This window comes from Ammospiza caudacuta, chromosome 2, assembly GCF_027887145.1.
Source record: "Ammospiza caudacuta isolate bAmmCau1 chromosome 2, bAmmCau1.pri, whole genome shotgun sequence".
NCBI classification, from domain to species: domain Eukaryota; kingdom Metazoa; phylum Chordata; class Aves; order Passeriformes; family Passerellidae; genus Ammospiza; species Ammospiza caudacuta.
This window is the reverse complement of record NC_080594.1, coordinates 92,956,220-92,982,046: the sequence shown is the minus strand read 5'-3', so window position 1 is coordinate 92,982,046 and position 25,827 is coordinate 92,956,220. Positions and strand designations below refer to the sequence as shown.

The 25,827-nt window shown below is 46.3% G+C and overlaps 1 protein-coding gene across 1 annotated transcript; it reads right to left on the bottom strand.

Annotated features, from left to right (window-relative positions):
• Positions 1 to 133: 133 nt before the first annotated feature.
• Positions 134 to 22,117, bottom strand: ECRG4 (ECRG4 augurin precursor). Its single transcript, XM_058800231.1, has 5 exons — positions 21,918 to 22,117; positions 6,045 to 6,175; positions 5,365 to 5,412; positions 2,776 to 2,936; positions 134 to 714 (listed from the first exon to the last, which is right to left on the bottom strand). Exons 2-5 carry the CDS (start codon positions 6,130 to 6,132, stop codon positions 553 to 555), a joined length of 459 nt encoding a protein of 152 aa, XP_058656214.1. The 5' UTR covers positions 6,133 to 6,175; positions 21,918 to 22,117; the 3' UTR covers positions 134 to 552.
• Between the last annotated feature and the right edge of the window lie 3,710 nt (positions 22,118 to 25,827).

Here is a 25,827-nt window from a genome sequence, read left to right as displayed (position 1 = left end):
GCAGCAGTGCCATGTCAGGCTTGGAGGGCTGCACGCTGTGGGTATGGAAACGGCAGAGGAGGCAATAAAGCAGCACTTCAATTGACAGGAAACATTTTTTTCTCTTTTCTCCCAAGAATAATTGGATTTATTTGTTAATAGAAAAGTGAATGGGAAGGCACATCTTAAATGTACTGGCTAATATTATGTATTCTATATGCCAGAGTAGATGATATAATGTAATTTTGCAATTGATTGTGGGACAGCAAGAGAAAAAGCCCTTTAAAAAGGAATCTGTAATAATACAGTTGGAATTAAACTTGCTGTTATGAAGTCTACTAAATAATGGCAACCTGATTATCAAAAAAGCTTTATTTCTATAACACTTTTTATATATAGTGTACTACTAAGTAATGATAGTTTAAAAAAAGTCATGTTGCTTTCATCAAAGTCTGGCAGTTCCTTTACTCTTTCTGTTTGACTTGAATAGAAGAAAAAGCAGGGTCATCCTGACTGAGGGAGGGCTCAGCCTCGCCCAGTGCAGCCCTGCAGGCTGCAGTAGGGTTAATGGCATCAGTAATCGTCGTAGTTGACGCCTGCCCCGTGCCTGAAGGCGTGTGGGTTCCGTGGGCCAATGGGAGCATCTTCATCGTAGTGGTGCTGGTAGTGCCCACCGTAGTACTCATTACGAGCACGCCCCAGGTTTGTCCAATAGGAGAGGTCATCTTCGAATTTCTGCCAGAAAAGCCAGGAAAAAAAAAAAAAAAGAGAGCATTTGTGCATTTGCTTTCCAGTCTGAAAGTACAGTGATGAGATGAAACTGAAGCGGTGCAAGAGCCTCTTTCAGAAATTCGGATCCTTTGCACATTTGTCATAAATGAAATCTTTAGATCTAAGGGGTTTTGTGACTTGTACCTATGGGATCCTGTGTGCAGGAGTTGTCCTGCCCTGGACCCAGCCCCACACCCCCTGCCCACTGCAGAGTGCCTAAACTGAGACCGCCTTCATCTGAAATGTGCACTAAGCACCTTTAATTTTTCAATTACCTTGTCAATGGTGGGCTGTAGAATTATGTCAATATTTTACAGTTAAAAATCTAAAGGTTTTGTTCTCCCTTGCCATGTGCCTTACTTGCAATATCCCTGATTGGGGTGCAACAGCCTTTTGCTTTCTGTCTGATCTCTCTCTCCCACCTTGCCCAGGTAAAAACAGAGGTACAACACAGCCCTCCAGCTATGGAAATGCAATAGGCACTTCAGTTCTGCTCACAACAGCAGAGGAAAAATAGTGTGCAAGGATATCAAATACTTGCCAAGTCAAAGCCTTTCCATCTGAATGACTCTTTGGAAATATTTTTGGCTGAGATTTGGGGAAAAAAAAGTTTTGCAAATATACAATGGATAAGTATGGACCAAGTCCTTTGCTGGAACAAACAGTTATTTCATTGTTAAGACTGTGTCTTAATACTCAAGAAAACCTACTAAGTGGATTCATTGTGTCCCACAACAGGCCTCATATGTTTTTGAAATGCATACAGGAACTCAGAGGAGAATTCACTTTATCTGCATGGTTTGTCCTTGTTCCTTTTCATATTTTCCCCCAGTCTTCAGCTTCCAGTGTATAAAACCACTTTTCCTATTTTTCCTATTTCTATTAGTGAAGGGGGATGTAGCCATGCTGTTGAGAAGTGACTTTTATCCACGTAATATCCAGGAGAATTTACAAAAACGTACCCTTCATTATTTCAGCTCAAGCAAAGGATTATTTTTCTAATTGTTGCAGCTTTGAAAATGAGTGCATTCATCTTCCAAGCAATCCACATAGCATGAAGCTTTAAAATGAACTCCAGCTTCCCCGTGCCAATGCAATCTCATTAAACATATTCATACAGCTGACAGAAGCCAAGAATTCAACATCTATAACTATTTTTACCTCTTATTAAAAGCAGAAATTATTCTACATGTGGGACTGCAAGCAAACACACTTTTTTTGCCCTATTCCAGCATCTATTTAGTAGAGCTTTGTGCAGAGTTTGATTCCACTCCAGTGTTTTTATGAATAAAGTGTATTTTAAAAATGTGTCCTTCCCATTTGAAGGGAGGTTGACTGGATATTATCCAAAGGTTTTCCTTTCACTTATAGAGTGGAGGCACAGCTGCCAGTGGTCATGATGGTCAGGAGCTGCCCACGCTGTGGAGGCACAAGTGTGCATTGGGTGCATAATGTCAGTGCCATTCACTGAGGAGTGCCAGTCACAGCCAGCTTGGTGTGGATTTCCCAGCATGTTTAAAAGCTGATCAGGTTGAGGCTGACAGGAAATTACTTTCCTGAAATACGATTGATTACTTTGAGTCTGGACACCTATTCCACAAAGCAAACTTTGTTCATATGTCCAGTTGCAATTTATTAAGTTTAAGTTTGATAGCAGGCAGGAACTCCATACAAGACCTTAATGTAATATTTTTCTACTAATAAAATAATGCAAGGATCTCTAACACAGACCAGAGGTTATTTTTCTGTCTGACTTTAAAAGAAGAGTTCCGGGCAGGGACATCTTCTACTAGACCAGGTTGCTCAATGCCCCATCAAACCTGGCTTTCAACACTTAGAGGAATGGGGCATCAACCACTTCTCTAACAACTTGCTCCAGTGCCTCACCACCCTCACAGTAAAGAATTTATTCCCAATATCTAATCTAAATATCTTCTTTTTTTCCATTTAAACCCAATCCCCCTTGTTCTATGCCTGCCTATTCTCCCTCTTTTTGCAAAAGCCCTCTCCATTTCTGTCACCGACCTGCTCATCGAAGCCCAGGTAGAGGAACTGCTGGTACCACTGCTGCACGTCGGGCTGGCTCCTGTCCCACAGCTGCCGCCGCTGCCGCCTCAGGCTGCTCAGGAACTCCTTGGCTGCTGCTTCTTTCACTGACACCTCCGGCTTCTCAGCAGCAGCAGGGGCTGAAATTGATCCCCCCACAAAAGGCATGCCAGGAAATTTTTGGTCAGCCTGGAGTGTACTGCTTGCAGCAAGTAAGAAAATGATTCTCACATCATGCCATTACCTTTGTGCTTGCCAGTGCAATGCCTGTAGCAGAGTAGCAGTAATAAACCCAGGAATCACCAGTGTAATAGGATTTCTCTGCTACCCTCATTCTCCTGGATTCTTGTAAAGCATTTCTGAGCTCAAGTACAGCAGCTAACTGAGGAATTTAAGTAAAACCACCCAAATTCAATCAGCATATACACTATGTGTTTGTGCTTTCAGGAGAGAGCAGGAGACTGGCCCTAAGTGCTACAGTTGCAGAAATTGGGTTGAAGAAAGGTGAAGTTAAAATTACTAAGTGAGCTGGAGAAACACTGCTAACATATTAGAGTGAAGGGATAAAAGATAGATTTTTGAAACTGATGTGTAAAAAAGTAGCATTTAGATGAGTGCTACTAAATGCCGTGTATGCCTGAAAATAAAAGCCCATCAGGTTTTCATGGCACCCTACATGAGGGATGCATGGAAATGCCCTCAACCTGCCAGACCCAGATGTGCCATCTGGCTTGCTCCATGCCTCAGAACAGCGTGCTGTGACTGCTGGAGGAATTGACGCAGCTCCCAAAGACATGGATGAGAGGACTAAGCAGGATGAGAAGAAATGGCCTCAAGTTGTGCCACAGAAGGTTTAGATTGGATGTTTGGAAAAAGTCCTTCACTCAAAGAGTGGTCAAGCTTTGGAACAAACTGCCTAGGGAAGTGGTGGGAATTGCCATCCCTGGAAGTGTTCAAAGGACACATGGTTTTTTGGGGACATGGTTTAGTGGTGAGTGTGACTCTGCTGGGTAAATGGTTGGACTTTAACTTAGAGATCTCTCTTAATCTAAGAGTGCTATGATTCTGTGACTGGACAACCCCTGACCACACACAGAAATGATAAAACATGGTATTGATCTGGCTGTGAAATAATAAGTGTGCAGGAGTAGGAGAAGCCTTGCCTTCAGATGGTTCATTTCAATGAGGGAGAAATCAGGAGGAGCATGGGTATGCATGGGATTTTTGGAGATGTGAGGGAAGAGACTGGGATAGACAAGGAAGTGAAGTGGAGATGTGAAGAAAACCACTGAAGCAGGAGCTGGGCAGACTCACAGAGGTAGGCAAAGGACTACAGAAAAAAGGAGATTCTGAATATAAAAGATAGAAGAGTTGTTGCAGTTAGTGGGAAACAGGCTGTCCTGCAGTGATGAGCTGGAAACGGATAACTCACCATGAGCTTGTTATTGCTGGGAGGGACAGCTAAGCAATGTCCCACGAATGAGCCCTCACACAAGGGACACTGCCAGCCAGGGAAGCAGCACTGTGTGCTTGGCCTGCCTGCCTTAGAAACCAACCAGAAAAGGGAGCAAGGCTGGAATTAAAGAGGCTGCATATTCCCTCTATCATCAGTTTTGCAGCTCTTCCTGATCTAAGCCATGTTGTCTGCATGCCCAAGAGCCCTCCCCAGGGGACCTGAACAAGTAAGTGGCCACTGCTGTGGTGCAGGAGGGTCACTCCTCTCTTCACACAAGCCCTGCAGAATGGTAACACAAGGAACCTACACACAAGGAAAACAGAGGTGGGTGGGATATATATTTAGTTCTGGCAAGAGGTGTGGAGTGATGCCAGAAAAAAACCCCAGAACAAAATTAGAAAGCCTGGCAGAAGTGGAAGTCCCCTCTGTGGGGGTATAAATTCTTTGCTTCAGCCATAGGGCAGGCTGAGGAGAGGTGGCCAAAACTTCTGGGATGTTTCATCTGCTGTGGTGCAGTTTGTTCCCAGCTGGCATCATCTCCACCACCTTCCCTCAACCAGAGAGCCATTCCATGCTTCTGACTGCTGGGCCTCTGGCCATCATCTCTCCCGTAAGAGAGCAGTCTTCCTAAAAGGAAGCACACATGGGGCCAAGAAGAAAAAAGAGCAAGTCAAGGCATCACAGGCAAGCCAGGTTTGCACATACTCTTCCCTGTGCCTGAGCCAGCAGTATTTCCATGCATTCCTTGGAAAAGTTTGTGACTGCCCCAAATAGATAAATGCCACGTCTGCCATGCATACGCTGGAACAGGTCGGTGCTTTGCTCTGTGCAGAGCAAAGGCAGCGTTCCTGAGGCTGGGAAGCCTGGGTTTCAGAGGGAGCTGTGGTAAGCAGAGCCTCCAGCCCAGCATCCCAACCTGGCACACCGGCAGGGCTCTGCCTGAGCACGAGGTTCTGGTGTGGCCCACAGTGAGTGTGGCCCTGTGCTTGCACCTCCTGCTCCAGCTGCTCTCCTGGAGCTGGAGCTACAGGAACAGCTCTTCGACAGCTTCAACTCACAGCACTGACTCTGAGGAGAAACAAGGGAAAGCACTTTGCTGTCTCTTTACTTACCTTCTCGTTTCTGAAGCATCAGTTTAAGCTTATTTCCCCTTGAAACATCTAGACAAATAAAAATAAAACACATTTACTGAGAAGGCAATAACAACAACAACAACAGAAGTTTATTTCTCAAAAACTGCCAGAAGTATTTTTGTCATAGCTCCAGTTCAAGAGGCAAAGCAGAAACTTTCTCTCTTTGCTCCCGTTTCCACACTTGGATGCAATGCAGGGAAGCTTCTGACACTCCAGCATCTTCTCCCCAGCTCTCTTGGCAAGGGAAACCCTATAATGGCCTTCTTCACCAAGTAAACGATTATCTTTTTCATCAGAAAACTGCAGCTGGTGCTAGTACCAGCACCCAGAGCAGCACGATAATTCTGGAAGCCCCTAGTCACTGGGTGAGGGCTGTGCTAACAATCAGAGTGCTCCAAAACTGTGCCTGGCATCCTGTCCCAAACCACATCGAAGCAGTCATCCTGCTGATCCCCACACCGGAGCGCAACGGGAGACCTGCAAGCGCTCGGCTGTTCTGCAGTCAGTCGCCGGCAAAGAAGCGCCTTTTTTAAAAGACGCCCAGCTCGCACCAGGCTCGGAGCGTGGCAAGGCGCTCAGCCCCGCGGGATGCCAGGGGAAGGAGGGCTGTTCCCGCTGCCCCGGCTGTGCCCCGAGTCCCGCACGCCGCGCTCACTCACCGGGCGCCGCGCACAGCAGCGGCAGCAGCAGCAGCAGCAGCAGCAGGGGGGCCCCGGGCAGGGCCCCGCGGGGACACGGCGGCGGCATCGCGGCGGGGAGAGCGCAGGAGAGGCGAGGAGAGCAGTGCCACCTGTGCGGGAGGAGACGGAGAGCGTGGAGGCGGAGGGCGGGCGGAGGAGCGGAGGGAAGGGAAGGGCAGGGACGGGCGGGGAGGGGCGGGAGCGGCCGGGCCGGGGCAGCGGCACCCGGGGATGCTGCGGGGCTCGGAGCGGGGCAGCACCGGGCACCACCCACTGCTGGGGCACCACCCACTGCTGGGGCACCCATCCACTGCTGGGACACCCACTGCTGGGGCACCCACTGCTGGGGCACCCACTGCTGGGACACCCACTGCTGGGGCACCACCCACTGCTGGGGCACCACCCACTGCTGGGGCACCCATCCACTGCTGGGGCACCACCCACTGCTGGGGCACCCATCCACTGCTGGGGCACCCACTGCTGGGGCACCCACTGCTGGGACACCCACTGCTCGGGCACCACCCACTGCTGGGACACCCATCCACTGCTGGGGCACCCATCCACTGCTGGGACACCCACTGCTCGGGCACCACCCACTGCTCGGGCACCACCCACTGCTGGGGCACCCATCCACTGCTGGGACACCCACTGCTGGGACACCCACTGCTCGGGCACCACCCACTGCTGGGGCAACCATCCACTGCTGGGGCACCACCCACTGCTGGGGCACCCACTGCTGGGACACCCATCCACTGCTGGGACACCCACTGCTGGGGCACCCACTGCTGGGACACCCACTGCTGGGGCACCCACTGCTGGGACACCCACTGCTGGGGAACCACCCACTGCTGGGACACCCATTCACTGCTGGGACACCCACTGCTGGGACACCCATCCACTGCCGGGACACCCACTGCTGGGGCACCACCCACTGCTGGGACACCCATCCACTGCTGGGACACCCATCCACTGCTGGGGCACCACCCACTGCTGGGACACCCACTGCTGGGGCACCCACTGCCGGGACACCCACTGCTCAGGCACCACCCACTGCTGGGACACCCATCCACTGCTGGGACACCCACTGCTCGGGCACCACCCACTGCTCGGGCACCACCCACTGCTGTGACACCCATCCACTGCTCGGGCACCACCCACTGCTGGGGCACCCACTGCTGGGGCACCCACTGCTGGGACACCCATCCACTGCTGGGGCACCACCCACTGCTGGGGCACCCATCCACTGCTGGGGCACCACCCACTGCTGGGGCACCCACCCACTGCTGGGGCACCCATCCACTGCTGGGGCACCACCCACTGCTGGGGCACCCATCCACTGCTGGGGCACCACCCACTGCTCGGACACCTCCCAGAAGCACTTTTTTATTGGAGCTACACACAATCCATCCGGTGAGGCTGTAAAGACCTTTCAGCGGTTTATGCAGGCTTTTCTGACAGGGAGTTAAAAAAAAAAAAAAAAAGGCTGTAGCATGTCATTTCACATTGCTCTGGATATAAACCCAGTTTGTCAGATCCTTGTAACAGTGCATGGAAATGGAGAGATTGTCCTGATGGAAAAACTAAGCAGAATCAACTATAGGTGACTTAGTTCAGTGTTTTCTCTCTCTTCTTTCTTCTCACCGCCCAAACCCACAGAAAATCACAATGCATTTTAGCTGATTAGCTTTGAAAAATAATTTGGATTTTTTTTTCTACATATGGACAGTTTTAGTTTATTGTAAGAACTCGGGGACCAAAAGCCAAACTCACAAACTTAGGGCCCTTGCTCAGCAGTTCCATGACTGTAATGGTGCCTAAACTTACTCTTGCCTTTTCCTAATTTGGACTTCAACCTTCCCTTGGTGAATTAATCTTCTATCAGTTGCTTCCCCTGCAGATGCCAGAAACACCCCAGATGAATTCTTAATGAATTCCTCACCCATCTTAAGACACAAACCTCTCTCTTCCCTCACAGCAAAGACCCACAGCACTCAGGAGACCATAATGAGCATCTCACCTCCTGCTGAAGCTGTGCCAGCAGAGAGCAAGGGAGGGCCAGGCCCCCTCTGTAAACTACTTGTGGGAAATCTGGCAGGTGCTGGGGCCTTGGCTCTGTGATAGAGGGATCAGTTCCAGATCAGTTGCAGATGAATACATACGCACACACACAGAGTGCATACTCTATATATTGCATATAAATATGTACATTGAATATGTGCGTGTACATATACACATAGCCACGAGTGCATGGTGGGGGAGCTGTGCAGTGGCAACTCCCTGTGACGAGATGTGGAACACAGGCAGGCACAGCAGATCTTGGGAGTGGGACCAGACCCCATGGCTGCCTTCACCACTCACTGTAAAATGAAGAAGAATCACCAGAGTGGGGTGCTCCCTCAGCAGTGTCCCAGACCCAGCCTGAATGCTGTTCAGGAAATTGCTCCTGTTTCCCCCTCACACATCTTTCCTCTTCTGAAAAAGATCACTCGAATCTGCACTCAAAGATTTTCCCTTGCTGCCCTTCATCCCCCAGCACCTGTGAGCTAAAGCTCAGGCATCTCTGCTCATCCTTTTTGTAAGGACTTGTTCCAAGATCATGAAGTGATAGGACAAGGGATAAGGGCTTCAAACTGAGTAACCTGGTCTCTGGGAAGGTGTCCCTGCTCATGGTGGGGAGGGGTTGGAATGAGATCATCTTTAATGCCGCTCCCAACCCAAACCATTCTGTGATTCTATTACCCCATTCAAGTGGCAGTGTCAAACAACAGCTCCACACCAAGTGCCCCTTGCCCTTTGCAGGAGCCACATCTTCCTACAGAGACAGAGAGTGGGAGGGACCAGCACCCTCCCGATCCCTGTGATGGAAGCACTTCCACAGGAGGCTGGGATCCCAGCTCAGCTCCCATGCAAAGGTAAACCAGAGCTGGTTTTTCTTTTCTGTCACTGTTTTCGAGTGGTTTTTCCCTGTAGCCCCATGCTTCACGTGTCAGCAGACAGCACCATGTGCTGGAGCAAAGGCCCCTTCTCCTGAATCAATGCACTCTTTCATCAGGTTAACTCTGACAGCCTGTTTGCTAAAACCACCAGAGCTTTGGGATAGCAATTTGCAGAACATAGCTAGAAGGGACAGAAGTGAAGAGCACGTATGCAAGGCTATATGGAAAAGCTGTGATGTAGTTAATTTATAAAACCGGGGCAATAATCCATGAATATTCATGGTTTACTGCTATACTGGTAATGGCAAAGGGTGTTTTGTTCAGCTGGTTGGTTTGCAGCAAGCCTTGTGTGGGAGCTGGGGCTCTGCAGGACTTCAGGTGCTCTGTGCCTCTCAGGCAAGGAAATACAAAGCACAGAACCTCTTCTGGCTACTAGATAGACCATGATGACTCAAGAAACTGCTGGAATAAAATGCAATCTTGTGAAACCCAGAGAAAGGATTGACTCAAGCCCAAGGTTATTGTAGAAATTCATTGCTCTAGTGATGGAAGAAGTGATTGACAGATGACTATAACCCTCAGGTTTAAAGTGAGTGCAGTGTCTTCAAGAAGAGGTCACTTTCTCAGTTCAGGGGACAGAAGTTTTTGACATAAAGTAAAAAAAGCATCACAGCACTTCTTTTCAAAGGCAGGATGAAAGGTGACTGATGTTTCCCCAGTAGCAATCTCTATTTCTTTTCAGGCTGTTATAAGGACTTAAGGCAGTGTTGCCCAAGTATTGTAATAAGACACTTTTCTGCTGAGCTTGAAGCTATTGCATTAGTGTTCCAAGTATTTACCCCTGAGTGAATATCCAAGTTTACTGACATGTCTGCAGTACCCTTTTCTGTTATTTACCATGGAAAGCCACAGTTGTTGTGTGTACAGCTGAAATTCTGCAGTGTTTCCCTGGGATCTCTCCATCAGCAGTGACATTGCTCTCTTTAAAACCTCCCTTTCTTCAGAATCACCAGGATCACCAGTCCTTGTTCTTCTTGTAGGTGACTTTAACCTGCCAGACATCTGCTGGGAACTTAGTACAGCAGAAAAGAGGCAGTCCAGGAGGTTCTTAGAATGTGTGGATGACAACTTTTGACAACTTTTGTCACAGCTGGTGAGGGAGCCCACCAAAGGAGGGACTATGTAAGATCTGTTGTTTGCAAATAGAGATGGGCTGGTGGGGGATGTGGTGGTTGGAGTACTTGATATTTGGTGAAATCAGGAAAAACATCAATAAGACTCTTACACTGAACTCCTCGAGAGCAGACTTTGAGCTATTTAGGAGGCTTGTTCAGAGAGTTCCTTGGGAAGCAGCCCTTAAAAACAAAGGAGTCCAGGAAAGGTGAGTGTGCTTTGAAACAGAGATCTTGAGGGCACAGGAACAGACTGTCCCTGTGTGCTGAAAGATGAATTGAGAAGGCAAACATCCAGCCTGGATGGGCAATGAAGTTTTGAGGGAACTTAGAAATAAAAAGGGGATGTATCATCTTTGGAAGGAGGGTCAGATGTCTCAGGAAATATTTAAGGGGGTTGCTAGGGCATGTAGGAAAAAATTAGAGAGTCCAAAGCTCAGTTGGAACTTCATTTGGCAACTTTTGTCAAGGATAATAATGTTTTTACAAATATATTAATAGCAAAAGGAAAGATAAGACCAACATTTGTTCTTTACTGGATGGGAGGGAACTTAGTAACTGCCAGTGAGGAGAAGGTGGAAGTGCTTAATGGCTTCTTTGCCTCAGTCTTTAGTGGGAAGATGGCTTGTCCTCAGGACAGCTGTCCTCCTGGGCTGGCAGATGGTGTCAGGGAGCAGAATGGTCCCCCTTCTATAACGGGGAGACAGTCAGAGAACTGCTGAGCTGCTTGGATGTACATAAATCCATGGCATCAGATGGGATCCATCCAAGGGTGATGAGGGAGCTGGCAGATGAGCTTGTGAAGCCACTCTCCATCATTTACCAGCAGTCTTGGCTCACTGGTGAGGCTCCAGATAACTGGACGCTGGCCAATGTGACACCAATTCACAAAAAGGGTGGGAAAGAGGATCCTAGAAGTTATAGGCCAGTTAGCCTGACCTCAGTACCAGGTAAGGCTATGGAACAGTTTATACTGAGTGTCCTCACACAGCACTTACAGGATGGTCAGGGTATCAGACCCAGCCCGCATGGGTTTAGGAGGGGTAGGTTGTATTTGACCAACCTGATCTCCTTTTATGACCAAGCGACCTGCCTGCTGGATGCAGGAAAGGCTGTGGATGTGTCTGTTTGGACTTCAGCAAGGCCTTTGACACTGTCTCCCACAGCACACTCCTGGAGAAGCTGCAGCCTGTGGCTTGGACAGGAGCACTCTGTGCTGGGTTCAGAACTGGCTGCATGGCCGGGCCCAGAGGGTGATGGTGAATGGTGCTGCATCCAGCTGGATTGGGACCAGTGGTGTCCCTCAGGGGTCTGTGCTGAGGCCAGTTCTGTTCAATATCTTCATTGATGACATGGATGAGGGGATTGAGTCTTTCATTAGTAAATTTGCAGACGACACTAAGCTGGGATCATGTGTTGATCTGTTGGAAGGTAGGAGGGCTCTGCAGAGAAACCTGGAATGGTTGGATGGATGGGCAGAGCCCAATAAGAAGAAGTTTAAATAGTCCAAGTGCTGAGTCCTGCATTTTGGCCACAATAACCCCCTGCAGCGTTATAGGCTGGGGATGCTGTGGCTGGACAGTGCCCAGGCAGAAAGGGACCTGGGGGCACTGGTTGACAGGTGAGTGAACATGAGCCAGCAGTGAGCCCTGGTGGCCAAGAAGGCCAAGGGCTCCTGGCCTGGATCAGGAACAGTGTGGCCAGCAGGAGCAGGGAGGTCACCCTTCCCCTCTACTGAGCACTGGTCAGGCCACACCTTGAGTGCTGTGTCCAGCTCTGGCCCCTCAGTTTGGGAAGGACATTGAGACATTTGAGCACATCCAGAGGAGGCAACAAGGCTGGAGAGGGGCTGGGAACACAAACCCTGTGAGGAACCACTGAGGGAGCTGGGAGAAAAGGAGGCTCAGGGGTGACCTTGTCATTCTCTACAACTGAAAGGTGGCTGCAGTCAGGTAGGAGTTGGTCTCTTTCTCCAGGCAGCAGATGACAGAATGAGAGGACACAGCCTTAAGCTGCACCAAGGGAAATATAGGTTGGATATTAGGAAAAAGTGTTTTGTGGAAAGAGTGATAAAGTACTGGAGTTGTATGCCCAGGAAGGTGGTGGAGTCACCAAACACATTTCTGGATGTGTTTAAGAAAAAATTGGATGTGGCACCCGGTGCCATGGTTTAGTCGAGGTATTGGGGCATGGGTTGGACTTGATGATCTTGAAGGTCTCTTCCAACTTAATGATTCTGTCTATGGAGGGGTTTCAGGATTGTTTTAGGGCTTGATTTGCCTCTATTGGCACACCAGTGCTGGAAGCTCTCTGCTGGCGTGGTTGGGCAGCATTCTCAAGGGCATTAGGTAAGAAAGTCTGCACCAATTATGTCATTTGGTTAAATGTCTTTCATCACCACTGGTGACAGTAGTAGACCCTTGATGTCGAAATTTCATTGAGAGATGTTAATTAATGCTGTCAGCAAGGCTGTTCCCCAGGCGGCCCTGGAATGAGGAGCAGTGAGCAGGGCCCCTTTCAGCGTGGTGTAAACTCCATCAAGCCCCTGAGCATAACAAAGACCATGGATTGGAAGGAAGCCTGCAGCTGGATAGCAGGATAGAACTGGTGGGTTCATTACTTTCCCAGCATGGGGTTAGACTGACGACTATGATCTTGCAAGCCTGAGGCAAAAAATTGGGAGCAATCCAGTGGAAACCACTCTGAACCTGACTTCAAGAATATACAGGCAGGAGCAAGGCAAGGAGCTCACTGAAGAAATTCTGGTAGCTTTTTTGGTGGGAGAGCGTAATCTCTGACTCAAAGCATCCTGAATTTTAAAGTGTTTTGCTATTTTTAGTATAGTTAATATCTACATTTTGCCTAAAATTTTGTACAAAGAGATCTCTGAATAAGAGAGATGCCTCTGATTTTGCCTCTCATCACAGTAGCTGTTGAGAGAACTGTGGTTTGTTCATTAAAATGTAAGAGATAGTATCAGTAATGGCTATTCAAGGATATTCAGTAATTCCAAGCACAACAAAAAACACACTAAAAAGATCAATCTTGGTTTCTTTCCCTCTTTCTTTATTAGGATTCATGATTTTAAGTGCTTCAGCACAGTAATGTTCTTAAATACAGTGTAGATTAAATGCTTATATAATCACAGGACTCCCAAAGTTGGAGTTCCAAGAAAACCCCCCCACCAAATATAATGAAACTTATGATAAAATAATGAGGCTCAATGTCATCATAACTTGACAGGCAAATAGACAAGTTGGAAATTGGCCAGGGAGTGCAGGAGATGACACTTTATCTTTTACAAGTAAGCATGTGTAGATTTTAACAATCCACTAAAATGACCCATTTGATCAAGAACATGGCAGCACTGAACAGTGTTCCTAACACCCAGAAAATCATTACTTTCTGCTAATAAGGTTTCCATAAATCTCCCAGCCATATTGTCCAGGTTGCTTGCCTTAGGGTAGAGGCACTTGGCATTCCAAATGATTTTCTGCAGCCTGTTCCAAGAAAACTGCAGGAGCTGTGTTTTGCTTCCAAACAGAAGGAGGAATATTTAAATCATCAGTCAGTTCTTTCCAAAATATTTTGAGTTTCATACTATTTCTTCCACTGCCCCAGAGATGTCCTGACAGTGAGAGGATCAGCCCCAAGATCCAGAGCAAACATCTTTTCTTTGGGAAAAATTTATTTGTTGTCAGCTGTGAGTCTCATTGTCCTTGGCACATGGCTTGGGACACCTTTCAGCCATTGCATCTCAACTGGTTGCACTATTTCTTTGGTCCATTTTAGTAATAAATATTAGAGCTCACATTTTCCATAGAAAATAGCTTGAAATAAAGTTGTTGGGATTTTCTTTCTCCTGCTTGGCTACTGCTGATATTTTTCTCAGCTTCTGTCGGAGCCTGCCAGGTAAGAAATGGTGTCTGTTGGTCTGTCCATCCTCCTCCCTTCACTGACAGTACTTTGCTGCCCTCACTGCAGAATTTACCTTACTGATCTGCTGATAAGTACAGTGAGAAGCAGATTAGTTCAGCAACGTTATCAGATCATGGCTGCTTCCTTTCCACAGAGGGATAAAAACATTCTCTAAGAAATCCTTCTCCTTTTTCTCTCTCACTGCCTCCAGCATACTTTTAGGATAAACCTGGAAGCATATAGAAAATCTGTATGTAAGATTTAACAGGAAGGGAGGTAGAGAGGGACTGTAGTACATTAATACCTGTTTTTCTGACATGGCCTGATTTCATTCAAATCATTCTTTCCTTTACTGCTATCATTTGGGGTACTTAGTTTTTATGCTTCTAATTTCTGAGCAATATTTTACTTGTGTTCATTGCCTTATTTTATTATTCACATCCAGAACGTACACGCACTCTCATAAAAAAAACCTGAACAAACAAACAAAAAAAATAAAAACCCAGATCCACCCAACAAACAAGCTGCACCTACTCAAAGATTAGAAAATGCAAAATCTCAAAAATCTGAAATCTTAGCGATGACAGCAGTTATAATGTGGGCACGTTCTAGAGTGGATTTCAGCCTGTGCAGGGAAGTTCACCAGCAGAACAGGCTTGCCTTCGGAGGAGCAAAGAGCCTGAGACAGACAGGTGGATCTGTAGTAGGTCTGTGCAAGGTTTCCCGCCCTGCGCCTCAGCCCCACAGCGCCAGGAGCTGCAGCAGTGCTGGGCAGCCTGGGCAGCAGGGCCAGCCCTGTGCTCCTCCTCTGCTCCTCACCAGCACAGCCAGGAGCCTCGGAGACCTGCAGAGACACAGCCCCTGCCTGCTGAGTGCGTGCTGTAAAAATACATGGGTTTCGTTTGAAACGGGAGAAAGTGTGTGCAATTTCATGGGGAAGGAAAAGGGGGGCGTCCCAGAGAGCCTGAAGAGTTTGAAGCCCACGTTTCAAAGCAGAGGAGCGGGAACATTGCCTGGAGTGTGCCAGGCATTTTCAGCATTAACAAACAATCTGCTTTCCCCTGCCTGTCTTCCCAGGCAGGTGGGATCACACGGGCTGCAGTTTCCAGCAGCACTGCCAGCCTGCCCGAGGCAGGCCCACGGGATGCAAAACGTCTGCCCACACAGCCAAAATACAGAGCACAGCAGCAGAGGGCAGGTGACTGCTCTCTCCTTGGGTCAAAAATGAGCCCTTGGGAGCATTAGGAACATACAGTGCATGGCAGCTTGGAGCATGATTCTCAGGTTATTAGAGCAGAAACCTCACTTGTCATCCTGGCTTTATCAAACATGACCTTACACCTCTCTTGATCTGTCTGTGGCCGCTCTTGCTGGCTCTGCTTTATATCTGTGCTTCCCAGATCCACCAGTGCCCTGCCTGTGAACAAGCCCACGCTTCTGCCCATCTGATGTCGGATTACCTCTCTGATTTGCAGCTCAGTTTGTTTCCAGGAGGATGCACTCTCTGTACTGTCTCTGTGCTGCTGCTGAGTAAGAGATCATGGCATCTTTAATCTTCCCCTGTGAAGCCCCGCTGCATCCAGCTGTCCCTGGATGCCAGTGACTTCAAAGGGTGGGTGGCTGTGAGCTATGGAAATTTAAGGGAAGGCTTTTTGCCCATTGTGACCATTTAGGCACCCACCCTGCAGGTATTCATGCACACATGCATTTTTAATCACAAGAGCCCTAAGGAATGCCATTTATCTCAGAAAGATTAAATCCCATTCTATGCCTGGATCTCACAAAACTGTTGTACTGAAATGTGGCTCAGCTGGAAATGTGGGCATTTCATCCCCATGTCTGCTCTCCTGGGCCTGTGGTGAGTGACAGAAAGGAAGGCTGCTGGTCTGTGATCCCAAATCACAGCACGGGGCCTGACCCAGCTCACATCAGCTCTCCTTGTGCTGGTAGGACTGCACAGCTCCTGAACCCATGCTGGCTCTTATCAGCTGAGCAGAAGAGCCTGCCTGCACTTGTCAGTGCAGAGAGGCCTCCGGGGTCCCAGCTCACTCCTCGAGGCACTGGCATAATTGCTCCTTTGCCCTGGCACTCCTGCCACAGAGGATGGCACAGAGGAGATAACATGCTGCCATCTACCTCCAGCATGTTTTTTCCCTTCCATCAAAAATATCCTGGCAGGCAAGACAGCCATGGGTTTGGTCAGATCATTCAGGTTTTGGGCCAGACCAGACATCAGCTTTAATCTGAAAGTTAATCAGCTTCAGAGAGAGGAATTCTGAGGATGTAATTCTTCAAGTAGGAATAAGCAATTCAATCACTTGCATTTACCAAAACCAACACAAAATTATTTTGCCTCCTCCTCTCTCAAGATCTGCTATTACAAATCTTTGTATCTGACTCCTTTTTTATTTTAAAGAGAACCACGGTGATTTTTGCTTTGAAGAACCTTGCCCTGGTTTAACACATTTTCACATTCTGCATGGCAGATCTGAAGTACTGCTCCTGAATGAAGGATAGTGACTGCCTTTTTATTAGGTAATGTTCCCTAATGGCTACAATCCAAAGATTCTTTTAGCTGGTAATTATTTATTAAAATGATCTGCAAGTGTAGTACATATTCCTGAATGGTATTTGGAATTAGGGGGGACCTGAGCTGGGTAATGCCCTGATGCCCTGATGACACCAATCTCTTTCTCTCACATGTGATTCCAGGTTAGGGTTTAGCCATACAGCAGCGAGTAAACACCCAGACAAACCTTTGAGGATTTATTTTATCTTACAGAAATGACACTGGCACAGTAATGACTCTATGATATATTGGGGGAGGCCACACAGTGGTATTGGACTGTTTATTTTTACAAACTTATGAATAGAAAAGAAACATCTTCTTAAAGATGATCACTTAAACCTGTAATTGTTATGTTTATTAATGTAGATGTAGGGACAACAATGTAACTGATGTTGGTAGTCAAATAGAATCATTTAGGCTGGAAAAGACTTCCAAGGTCAGCAGGTCCAACCACTGACCAATCACCACATGGTTAACTGAACAATGGCAGTGCCATGCAGTGCCACATCCAGCTGTTTCTTGGACACTCCCAGGGATGGTGACTCCACCATCTCCACAGGGAGCCCATTCCAGTGATTTACCCTTTCTATGAAGAAGTTCTTTCTCAATTTCTGTTGTTGGTAATCACGTTTTAGCCAGTCATTGTAAGATCAATGTATCATAGAAACATTTAGTAGGGAAAGACCTTTAAGACCATGGAGTCCCACAACAAACCTTCCACTGCTGAGTCCATCACTAAACCATGTCTCTAAGCACCAAATCTATGCATCTTTTAAAAACCTCCAGGGACCATGACTCCAATTCTTTCCTGGACAGCAGGGAGGAGATAGGAGCAGATAGGAAGCTTTCTGCTGTTTGTTTTTGGGTTTTTTTTCAACTGAGAGAAAATGACAAATCAGTTATACTTTGAAGACCACCACACCCATCATGGGAGCGCAATTTTTAGAGACTGGGCCTGACCAGATGCTGGGCAAAATTTAGGCACTTGGATAAGAAAAGTTGTGTTTCTGCTAATTTAAATACAGTACTTGTCCTTGGGTTTAGTAAAGCCAATCCTTTACCCTTGATAATTTCATTGAAATTTTTGTAATGGGTTTGAGTTGGCCATGCCATGAAAAATTATTTTACGCTTAAAAAAAAAAGCACCTAATACAACAAAATCATTGAATCATTACAAATTCACTATATATGTCCACAGAAAAGCTTTTCCATAATACTAATCTTACTTGACTTAATAATTTTATTTTGTACTTAATGCATACTGAGAAGAGGAAGGAGAGAAACGCACAAAAGAGACAAGAAATGCATAGCAGAAAGAAGAGAGGAATACAGAGTGGAGAGAGGACTTTTTATCTGATAAGAAGGAACACATGTTGTAAGGTATGCATTTTAGTGAAGAAGCCAAAACCCTAAAGTCTCCACTGCTGTCACCATTCCTATAGAATGCTCATCAAACCTACAGTCTCAATATATGAAACAATCAATCAGGTTCCCTAGCCATGGAGAGATCCCACTGCACAAGGCACAGATTGATTTCCCAGGCAACTCCAGGCAAGTCTAAAAAAAGAAACATTAAAACAAAGGCTGACAAATACCTTCATTTTGATTTCATTCTGAACAAATTCCAACTCTTATTATTTCATCCAAGCTTTCTCCTATTTGACTCCAATCTCCACTTAAATATGATATATTTTCATTTTAAAATAAGCTCTCATAACAGAGGACTAAACCCTTATATGTAAATAAACAATACAAACCAGGAATATTAATCAAAGATCTGAGCACATTTTCTGCATAGCAAATATGTTGGAAAATGTATCTTCCCATTCCCTTCCCCTACTGTAAAGGCAACTTCAGGAACAAATTATCCCAAATGATCCGAGTTTATGACAAGGACAACTACACTTATGAAACACATGTTATTTGCTTACTGATATTTGAATTCTGTGCATGGACAATGCACGTGCAGGTAGTTAAGCAGCTTCCCTTCTGAAGGACTTTTAACTTAATTGGATGTGTAATGGGCTCAGAGTCCAAGGGGAAACATCAGATGGATGTTAACAATACCAGAACAAGTTCTAAAGAATTCTCTTGGACTATGGGGATCTTTCTTAATCAAGGAGAGGGTTTTTCTCCTTTTCAAAAGACAGTATCTGTCACAGGTACTCTTCTTGATCCTGAAATATTACTTTATACAGGGATGTCAGAGGACCTGAATTTTGCATGTGGTCAGCCCAGAGTGATGTCATCTAGCCTTAAAATCAATGCATCTCTCTTGGATGTGAAAGGAAGGAGAAGACAGGTGGTAGTGTAGAGTTTTTACATTCACAAGTCACCTGTAAAATGGATTTCTCCAAATTTATACAAAAATGCCGGCTGAAGCCATCTTTCCTCCAACCTAAGCAATATTGTTTCCCCATCAATTGCTCAGCAGTGGCTTCAGGCAATACCTGAAAAAGGTTGGTGGCTGATGACAGCACTACAAGGAGCAGAGAGGCTGCAAGTAAGAGGCAGAGGAGGTAAAGGGCACTGGTGTAACATTAGAAAAGCCAACAGGCAAGAGTGATTTTACAAGGCCTTGACAAATTCCATTTACTCCCCAAAGTTAACAACTTGTGCTTGCGCCTCCTGCCTAGAATGAAAACTCATTCTCCAGCTGAGGATGAAATCTGTGTGTGTCAGAACTCAGTACATCCCTCTAAGTGTCCAGAGTTGCTGGGGCCCCTGCCAGGGGGCTCGGAGACCCTGGCACGCAGCCCAGAACACCTGGGGATTTGATTATGACCCGTGGAGCAAATTACCAGCTTTGTATGAGGACCTGAAAGTCACAGAAATTTAAATAATGTAACAGTAAAATTATCACTGGGTGAAAAGGTAGATTTTGGGATTTTTAGAATGGGGGTTTTGGGGACGAGATGGAGGAACTTGGGTGTGTCCAGTCCTTCTTCTTCTTCTTCTTCTTCTCTACCTCCATCTTCTGCTGTGATGCTGGCACTTTGGGACTGGTTTAGAATAGAAGTTCACTGTCTAACATAGGTGATAGGTATTGGAAAATAATTGTAAATATGTTATATGTAGTTTGTAGTATAAAAAGACACCACTGTCCTGAGGGCAGTCAGAGTGCTGCTGGCTGCCCTGCTGAGTGGACCTTGGCTGGGCAGGGAGAAAAATTTTATAGAGAAGGTATAATAAACAACTTTAAGAATGAAAACTGAAGAACTCTGGCTTGTTCTTCGGATGCACGGGCCAAAACAGAGACTTTTCACATATCTCAGGGCTGCAATTAACAACTAAACTCCTGAGATGTGTGGTGAGTGGTAAGAATAATTTCTGCAAGCACAGCCTTCACAAAGCAGAGGAACACAGATGTGCATCTTCCCATAGCTACACTGAGTCCCAGCCATCAGATTTAATGGCTGCCACAGGGAAGGACTGACGTCAGGGCTTATCCTTCCTATAACTGAAAATTCACATTTTATGCATGCTCTGTTAACTGTTCAATTCCAAAGGTTTCAGCATCTTTTCTCAGTAACCACACTTGGCAATCAATATTTTCAGAGGCCTCTGACACAGCCTTAAAGGCATCCCATCTGTCTGTCATGGGAAGGCTTCTCATCTCTATACATCCACATTAGTATTCACAGGGAATAAAGCCATATTAAAAAATACATTGAGTATGAGGCCTCTAAAAATGCCATGGTGGATTTATTACTGAGTGTCAGTGTGTTGGAACACCCAAATGAACATTCACGTGAGAGGCCCCAGAAAACACAGACCCCACACACTGTCTTACAGACAATGATTCTTTATATCATTAAGTCTTCCCTATGGTAAATCAAGCCAAACACAGCATGCAAACATTTCTGTGATTCAGCCTGTGCTAAATAAATGCTTTTTCCTATTACTTTTTAATAACAGATGTTTCTCTTTGAATTTTTATGCTCTAGCACAGATCATTCTATAGTCACCTTAAACTCTACAGGTATGCATGAATGTATGTGAATAAACTGCAAATGGTAATATATGCAGAACCTCTGCATGCCAATTTTTAAAAAAATATTATCTGTACATCACTGCTCTCTGCACTTTTTAAGGGATGGTGATCTTCCACCCTACCAAAACTTCCCTAAACAAGACAGATTCTTTAAGAAGTCCAAAGTAAGAGTTATTCATGGGAATGATCTTCTATATTAGGCACTTGTTTGAGGCCAAGAATATAGCTTGGCTGAAACCAAGACCTTAGGAGGCCTTAGCATAAGTTCAGTTCAAAGAGTTTAGGAGCAGCCCCTGCCTGATTTAGCCAGATGCCTCCAAACATCACACACAGAACAGGCTGCCTTGCTCCAGGTCCTCTTGCCCAGCCTGCAGCACAGCATTTTCCTGCAGGATTGTGGTGAGCTGTCACTTCTGACCATTTTAATCAGTCCAGCTGTAGGGATGCTGTGGCTGGGCTGGGATGTGTGTGCCCTTGGAGCACTGCAGCTGCATCACTGAGTTTTTAATGTCTTCTGCAAACCTGGCTCCAGTCTTCAGGCTGTCTGGACTATGAATAAAGTCCAGCCTGAGGAGGTGGGGCAAACATATTAACTGATGATCAGATTTGAAGAGTAAAAGTACACTCTATCTGCTGCCTTCAGCTTGCTTCCAGGGATCACAGTGAAACTGAATCACTCAATTGTCAAGCCTGCTTTTGTTGCAAGTACTCTCCCTTTATTCCCCAAACATGGCATTCTTAATTGTACCTATAAATTACTTCTTCAGTCCTCTAGTGTAGCAGCATGAAAAGCAAGTTTTAACATGGAATGTGACAAATCTACAGAAGTACACAAACCATAAGACATCTGTGTTACAAACTGCACATTTCATCAAAGTGATTTTTTTAGTTGTTTTCTCATTGGTTAGCTGCAACAAAGAAAGTAATAACAAACAAACATTAGATTTCCCAGAGACTCTGCTAATATCCCCTCTATATCCACTCACTTCTAATACTTTCAGTCATTTCCTCCTCTGCAGAGCACACATTCACACCCTGGTGTGCACACACAGGCGTGCACAGGCAGACAAAGAGCATCCTTGTAGCAAGGAAAATGCCCTGCATGAGCCTACAGATCACTGAAGGCTAGAACATTTCTTTATGACACCCCACAGCTGTTGTCAGGGAAGGAGTAAGACGCCACAATAATTTTTTCTAAAGAACACTGACACGTTTTCGACATTCCTCCCCTTCTTCCAGCAGACAAATATTTTATCAGTTTACCTTTAATGCAATATGCTTCCTCTCTCCTTCTGCCCAGAAGAAACGACTTTTCCTGCCCCAGCACAGGTTTCTCTTTATTTCAGCGTGCCTTGCCTCCTGCAAGCAGGGCAAGAAGCGAGCCGGGCTGGGAGCGCGGCACTGGTGGGGATGCCGGGCGTGAGAGGCGCGTTTATTGCGCCTCGCCCAAATCCAGCCCCTCGGCCGCAGGCGCCTACCCTGGACCAAGTGTGGGGAATCACATTTCTCCTTGATCAGGCTGGCTGCCTGCAGCAAGATGATTGCAAGCAGATGTGCCCGTGTTCTCATGTGAAAGGAATTTCAGCTTTTGTGTCAGCTGTACTGCACGATGAGCGCCCAGCTCCAGGGAGCGTTTTAGGGAACTTTAATTCCTTGCAGGTGCTGGGAACCAGCATGTGTTGGTACAGCAGAGCTGAGACACAGGAGGGACAGCACACCTGGGGTCAGCAGGAGGGCCAGAGGTCAAAGGCATGACCAGCAGGCTCCCCTTACTGCAGGGAACGAGGCTGGGGTTCATAAAGGCCCATTTTCCTGGTCAATTTGAGCACCCATATTGTGCTCAAAACTTCACAAGGCTGTGGCAGCAAAACTATGTTTTACCACAAGTGCAGTGGTTTCAACTTCTTGTTATGATGATCAAGGAGGAATTAACAAGATGGACACCAATAATATCTAATTATTTTATCTGAATATGTAGGTAATGAGGAACAGACAATGAGTGTGGCATCTGTATATTAAAAATCTCTTTTATTTAGTGAGATATTCCAGTAATGTTCCAAATGGCCAAAGGAAATTGCAATCGATTTAAAGAAACACTTGATGCAGTTACAGCTGTATTTTGGAGGCACATTATGTATTTTTAGTGCCAGAATGGCTAAGATACATATCCAGACATTCAATGGAAATGGATGTACCCTTTGGATCATACTTCAGGACGTCTGGCCACATCAGGGTGAATATTCCTGCTCATGGGACATACCTGGAGGTACACTGACAAAGCAGCTGTAAGCAGTCCACAAGGGCCCAGACTCTGCACATGGGGCTCCCCTCCAGGCAGCCAGGCACATGTCCACCTTCATGTAGGAGCCCTGGGAGGAGAGGCTTTACTTACTGCCACCGCTTGGAAAAAACATGATCATGCAGCTCATAGCACCCTGACCCTCACTGCCCAGCTGCCACAGGGCAGGGGATGCTGAGGCCACCCAGCTCTCTGCCCCAGCCCCTCATGGAAGTGTAGCTGATGTTACACTTGTGGCTGACTGAAGGCCACTCATGGGGGAGCTTTGCTGCTCCTTCTTTCTGGCTGCCATGATTCGTGACCACCCATGACTGTCCATGACTGTCCTCCAGCCAGAAGAGCCCGATGATGCCCCAGTGTGCCACTGCCAGGGGTGAAGGGAGATTGCAGCTACACCAGAGAGGCTCATGAGCAAGAACAATCCTGCCAAGTGGCTTAATCCAGGCTCCTTCTGCAGGCTGCATTTCCCAGCCTGAACATTCAGCACATGGGTGATGCAACAAATCACCTGTCAGACAAAAGTCTAATTCCCTGTCTGTCTGGTGAAACACTCTGGGACAAACCTTCCATAATACAGAAACTGGAATTTCAGCTAAGCAAGAACTGCATAAAAGGATTTCTGATATTCACAGCCACCTTTCTTATAGAGCCTGTGACTCTAAGACTGCATTTTTTGCAATCAAAACTTTGCTGCATAAACCCAGTGTCCAGAAGAACAGCTCTGAAGCAATACCCCAAATCAGAAGTACAAATTTCTATATCTTTAGAATTAGTTGCTCAGATAATGTTTTTCAAACACCAAAAAATAAGGATTAGGAAAACAGTCATGAGACAAATCAAGTAAGACTGGGTGAGAGTTTTGCCTCAGTACATAGCCTTGTGTTATTAAACCAGTAACTGGAGCAGAAAGCTCCTTCTAGACAGATGCAAAAGGCAAAAATAAAAAGGGGTGTTGACGAGTCATTAGTCTGAATTACTGGAAAGTGGGCAGCAAACTGACAGATAGCTTCCAGCAAATTTCTGTGTAAAGGTTTAGTAGAACTTTCCCACCAAAAGATTTGAGACTTTCAGGACTTTCACTCCTTATCACTAAGAAAGGCTTAGACATTACCCCAAGGAAGCTTCAATATTTAGAAATCTGATAACACACATGTGATGGGGAAATGTCAGCAGGAGGTGGCTACTTTTAGCACTGTGGGAGATGGACAGAAGGGAATTCTGTTCATTAAGATATTTTATTTCAGATTGCTTGATCCATATTATTAAAACAGCATGTCAGCCTAAATCAGAAAGAAAGACAGTTTCCTTTTTTACGTTAGTGATCTTGCTTTGTGTTGTCTGTAATTGCTGTCAACAGATCCTGCAGCTACTGAGCTACAGAGTAACTAAATCATCTGTCCTGGGGAAATTCTTCCTGTTCTCCTGCCAACTCTGCCTCTTTTTGGCCAGCCCCTACCTCCTCACATTCCAGCCATGGCTCTGTTTGTACTCCTCTGTTTTTCACAGTGCCAGTGGCTCAGAGTGGGACATACTTGCACCTCTCTCCCTTATGCTAATGGCCCTTGCTATGAATGGCCCCTCTGTGAGGGCACTCGTGAGCTCTCAGAGCTCAGCAGCATTTTGTTGGGGGCACTGACACTGAGGTACCCTCCTGCCAGCTTTATTCCATAAATAACTACAGCATCATTTTTTGGAGAGGGGTGGTGAGAGTGGTGAGAAACCACAGCATCGCTTCCACCATCCCTGTCCCAGTTAAATGAGTGAATTCCATCAAAATCCTCCTCCCCTTCAGACTTCAACGCTTGTCTAAAGCAGATGGCCCCCATAAATAATACATCCTAGGAAACCCTATCAATCACCTCTGGGATGTGCTTGAGCTCCTGTCTCTCATCATATCATCACTAGATTAGCTCTGGGAATTCTTTTAATTTAATCCTTTTAACAGGTCATGTGTGCAAGAAGCAGTGACTGGGAAATTAGATGCATCTAATTTCTAATTGTATTGTTGGTAGCCTGAAGTCAGCAGGTCCCCAATCGTCCTTTTGGGGATTTTTTGGGCACTGCACTCAGCTGCTGACCCCTCCCTACCCAAGCCTGAGGCAACGAGACCCAGGACTGGTGTGGGTGAACGTGGGGAGGCCAGGAGAAAGGGGCCAGGGGCCAGAGTATCTGAGCAGCACCATCACATGTGGCCAGAGTGTTCTCAGCAGGAAAACTTTGAGCAGGGAGGTACTTACTACCTCCACTGGGAATGGAAAATGTTGTATTTATTTTAGGATGTAAGACGGAAATCCGTAAATTCCATTGTCTTTGTCTTTAGTCCCCTACACTTATTCAAATTACTGGATTTTAGCAGGGGCTCAGAGACATCCCGCAGGATTTATTCTCACATTCATGCAAACCTCATTTCAGGTAAGTGGGAAGAAATTCTGGGTACAGTGATGAGGTGGGTCCTCTGTACAGTGACTGCCATGGTGACACCACCCTTGGGGCTTCCTGCCCTCCCTGCCCTGCTGCAGCCCCAGCTCCACACACACTGGGAAAATGTCCCTGCTTGGTTTGTGCTCCCTTCATTGCAGTGCACACAAGTGTGACAGTGGTCACAAGGGTTGCAGGGTGAAGAGAGAGGCGAGAATGCTGACCTCATGTTTAGAAAGCTTGATTTATTATTTTATGATATATATATTACATTATGACTATACTAAAAAGAATAGAAAGAAAAGTTTTCAGAAAGCTAGCTAAACTAAGAATAGAAAAGAACGAATAACAAAGATGAGTTCCAGCAGAGAGCGAGACCCAGCTCTGCTGTGAGTAGTCAGTAAATCTAAACATCCACAAGAAACTAATCACAGATCTACCTGTTGCAATCCACAG

Bases quoted from the DNA above. Each gene is read 5' to 3' on its own strand.
- ECRG4 (XM_058800231.1), bottom strand. From the start codon at position 6,132: ATGCCGCCGCCGTGTCCCCGCGGGGCCCTGCCCGGGGCCCCCCTGCTG. The intron at 5,413-6,044 runs GTGAGTGAGCGC...TTATTTGTCTAG, and splicing joins GCTGCTGTGCGCGGCGCCCG to ATGTTTCAAGGGGAAATAAG. The intron at 2,937-5,364 runs GTAAGTAAAGAG...GATCAATTTCAG, and splicing joins GATGCTTCAGAAACGAGAAG to CCCCTGCTGCTGCTGAGAAG.